Source organism: Notothenia coriiceps, unplaced genomic scaffold (assembly GCF_000735185.1).
Source record: "Notothenia coriiceps isolate Sejong01 unplaced genomic scaffold, NC01 NC01_scaffold00022359, whole genome shotgun sequence".
Classification (NCBI taxonomy): Eukaryota; Metazoa; Chordata; class Actinopteri; order Perciformes; family Nototheniidae; genus Notothenia; species Notothenia coriiceps.
The window spans coordinates 1-2984 of NW_011355060.1; the positions used below are offsets into that span (position 1 = coordinate 1).

General features: G+C 41.6%; 1 protein-coding gene across 1 annotated transcript; it reads right to left on the reverse strand.

Annotated features, from left to right (window-relative positions):
* Positions 1 to 1049: 1049 nt before the first annotated feature.
* Positions 1050 to 2847, reverse strand: pbk (PDZ binding kinase; the record flags this gene model as incomplete). Its single annotated transcript, XM_010780993.1, has 2 exons — positions 1050 to 1625; positions 2653 to 2847. Coding segments are annotated over 2 exons (428 nt in total), but the record flags the coding sequence as incomplete, so codon positions are not given.
* Between the last annotated feature and the right edge of the window lie 137 nt (positions 2848 to 2984).

Consider the following 2984-nt stretch of genomic DNA (forward strand, 5'->3'; position numbering starts at 1 on the left):
CGCGGTATCCCCTCTCTCTATCTCTCTCACTTTGGCTGCGGGCGCCTGCTAAGCCAACATCCCCCACTTTCATCACTTACAGCGCCCATCGTACAGGGCAAATGGAAAATGTAACCGGGGTGAAAAGGGTGTTATCTTTACTTAATTATGAATGTTGTTACATCAAGGCTGAAAATTCGTTTTTTTTGTATTGTGAAAGTGCAGATCCCCTGTCCTCCACCAGGGGGTGCTGCAGCACCCTCAGCACCCCTACTTCCCACGGCCTGACGGTCATGAACACATCTGTCCATCAGACAGAGGGCTGCTGTGCCTCCTGTCATCATTAATGGATGTCTATTTAAAATGACCGCTCAGGGGAAAGGAGTTCTCTAACCGCCTGCTGCTTCCCCTCCTCTCTCCTCGGTTCCCCTCCGCTCGCATCTCCTGTGGGCGGCACTAAGTATCGAGGATAGGAGTCGAGGAGGGGAAATTAGACTATTGAGAAACCTCTTTTGTCTGGTCGGGTCTTGGAAGACCGGAAGCTGTGTGGTTCATAAAAACATTTTCTTACTCAATATCAAGCCACGATTATTGTTTTTATTTATATTGTATAATGCCGGCCGCGAGGAAAATAAATGGGGCTCAGACCCTCAGAATACTGAAATCTATATTTTAAAAAAAAAAGGTTATTTGGTGCAGGCACGAAACATACCACCAATAGAAATACATTGCTTCTAAAACCGTTCTGTCAGAATACTGAAATCTGTATTTTTTTCCTTCTAATAAAATTGTTCTGTGTGACACGAAAAAAAAGGGGAAATCGTGTTGGTGAACACGAATCAATAGATTAATTTCGTGACTATAACACGAAATGCCGTGAGACTGGGTTGGAATATAACATACAACAACAAAACCTCAAAATAATCTCGTTTTAGCATCAAATAATAACCACTGTTTTCTTTAGAGTTCCTAATACTTCCCATTTGAAATAAATTGCTAAGCATGATTTTAATACCTAAAATACAAGCACATAGCTTGCAGCTTAGCTCAAATAACAATACAAAAACAACTTCATTCTATATTTCTTTAATTCTATTATAGCCGATAATACATAAGCGCAACATACAAAGAAGATAAACACAGGATAGCTCAAGAGTTTGATCGAGACATGAATGTTTACAGAAGTGCAGAAACAAATATAACACAAACAGTAAGTAGAAACATTTACACTCAGTATAAAGATTTGTTTTTCACGCCAAAATCAACCATTTAGCGCCTGGTGTTTTTCTACATTTGGTCCAGATCTGAAACATTTACATTTTCTGGATAGTAAATAAGAGAAATTCGCAATACATCTTAAACCAGCCTTTAAATAATAGTCTGGATCCTAAACTAGATAACTAACTTGCAGATCTAGTCGATGACGATGACCTCGCTGGGGTTTATATTCAGCGGGACGTTGCTCTCTAAAGCCTGGAGGATCTGTGCGGCTGAGGGTCTTCTCACGGGGTCTCCCTCAGTGCACAGGTAGAAGAGCTCCACCATCCTCCGGTACGAGTTGCCGAGAGCCTCGAGGTCCACCGCCGGCCGCGTGCCCAACCTATCGTAGTACGCGTCCTCGTCGAAACTGACCTCCAACGATTGGTCTGAAACACAAACGCAACTGGTCTGAATGTAGCGGCCTAAAATGTCCAAAAAAAATCAACCATTTTATCGACAGACGTTTCCAATTTTGGATAACGTTAAAGGTAGGGTAGGTAAGAATGGAGAAACCAGCTCGAGTGCGCTAGAATTTGAAAATACACAACCGGATAAAATATACCCCTTCCTTCAGACTTCCTTACAGAGCCCCTCCTCCAACACACACGAACGCGCACATGACCAATGAGGGCACGAGATAAGTTTGTGCACAGATGGAAGGCTGACAGGCAGGTAGGCCATCCAGTTATTTTAGCCGGGCCGGCTCAGATGATTGGTCGTGCTTTTTACAGCGCCACGGCTTCCACAGATGACATTTTTTTTAGTGTATTTATTGTCAAAGCATTTAATGTATTCATTGCTATCGGGATGTTAAGAGCATTCCATGGAATATAAAAAAGTGTTTCTGAAGTGAATTACCTACCCCACCTTTAAGCAAAATGTGACTGTATAATTTGAAGGTTAGAGATTACAATGTAGCGGCATTAAATGTAAAAACAAAATCAACCATAAGAAGCTTTTTATCCACAGACTTTCCACAATTTTTGATAACCTTAACCAAAATGTGTATAATTTGAAGATGTTTTAGAGACTGGATGTTCTGAATTTGAAATGTTACTTGACATATTGTGACTATATTTTCAAACTACTAATGACATAGTATAAAGAAGATATTAGTGCAGCTCAGCTCCCGACAGATTTGTACCACTAAACCTACAATTGTCTTTAAAAGTCACAGTTTATGCCAACAGAAATACTAAGTAGTATGCCATAAAAATGTGATTATCATATATTTAATAACAGCTATGAAGTATTTGTTTCCAATAAGCTACAATGTGTATCTAATATGCATGGGAACACCAAAATATTTCAGAAAAACAAGTCTAAAATGTACTAAAATGTGGCTCCTGAGGGAATTTGTGTTGACAAAGTGTGAAAGTCATGCTTCCTGAGGCCACAGAGCGTCTGTCTCACCTTCATCTTCCTCTACTTCTTTTTCGTCGTCCTCACCCTCCAGCAGCTCCAGGTGAGGCATGGCCAGCGACATCATCTCCCACAGCGTCAGCCCGTATGCAAAGATGTCCGCCTTGTCCGTGATCTCTCCGCCCTCCAGAGCTTCCTTCGGTGTCCAAGGCTCGGTGCCGATGTACTCCGCCTTCGGATCTGACACTGAGGAGAAGGGAAAACACTATTCATGAAACCAGGTTGGACATTTAGTCTACTCTACAGTACTGCAATACTACCCGGTACAAGTGTTTGAAAATCAAAACTGCTCCACCTGTCAAAAATCTGCTCAAAGATTGTTG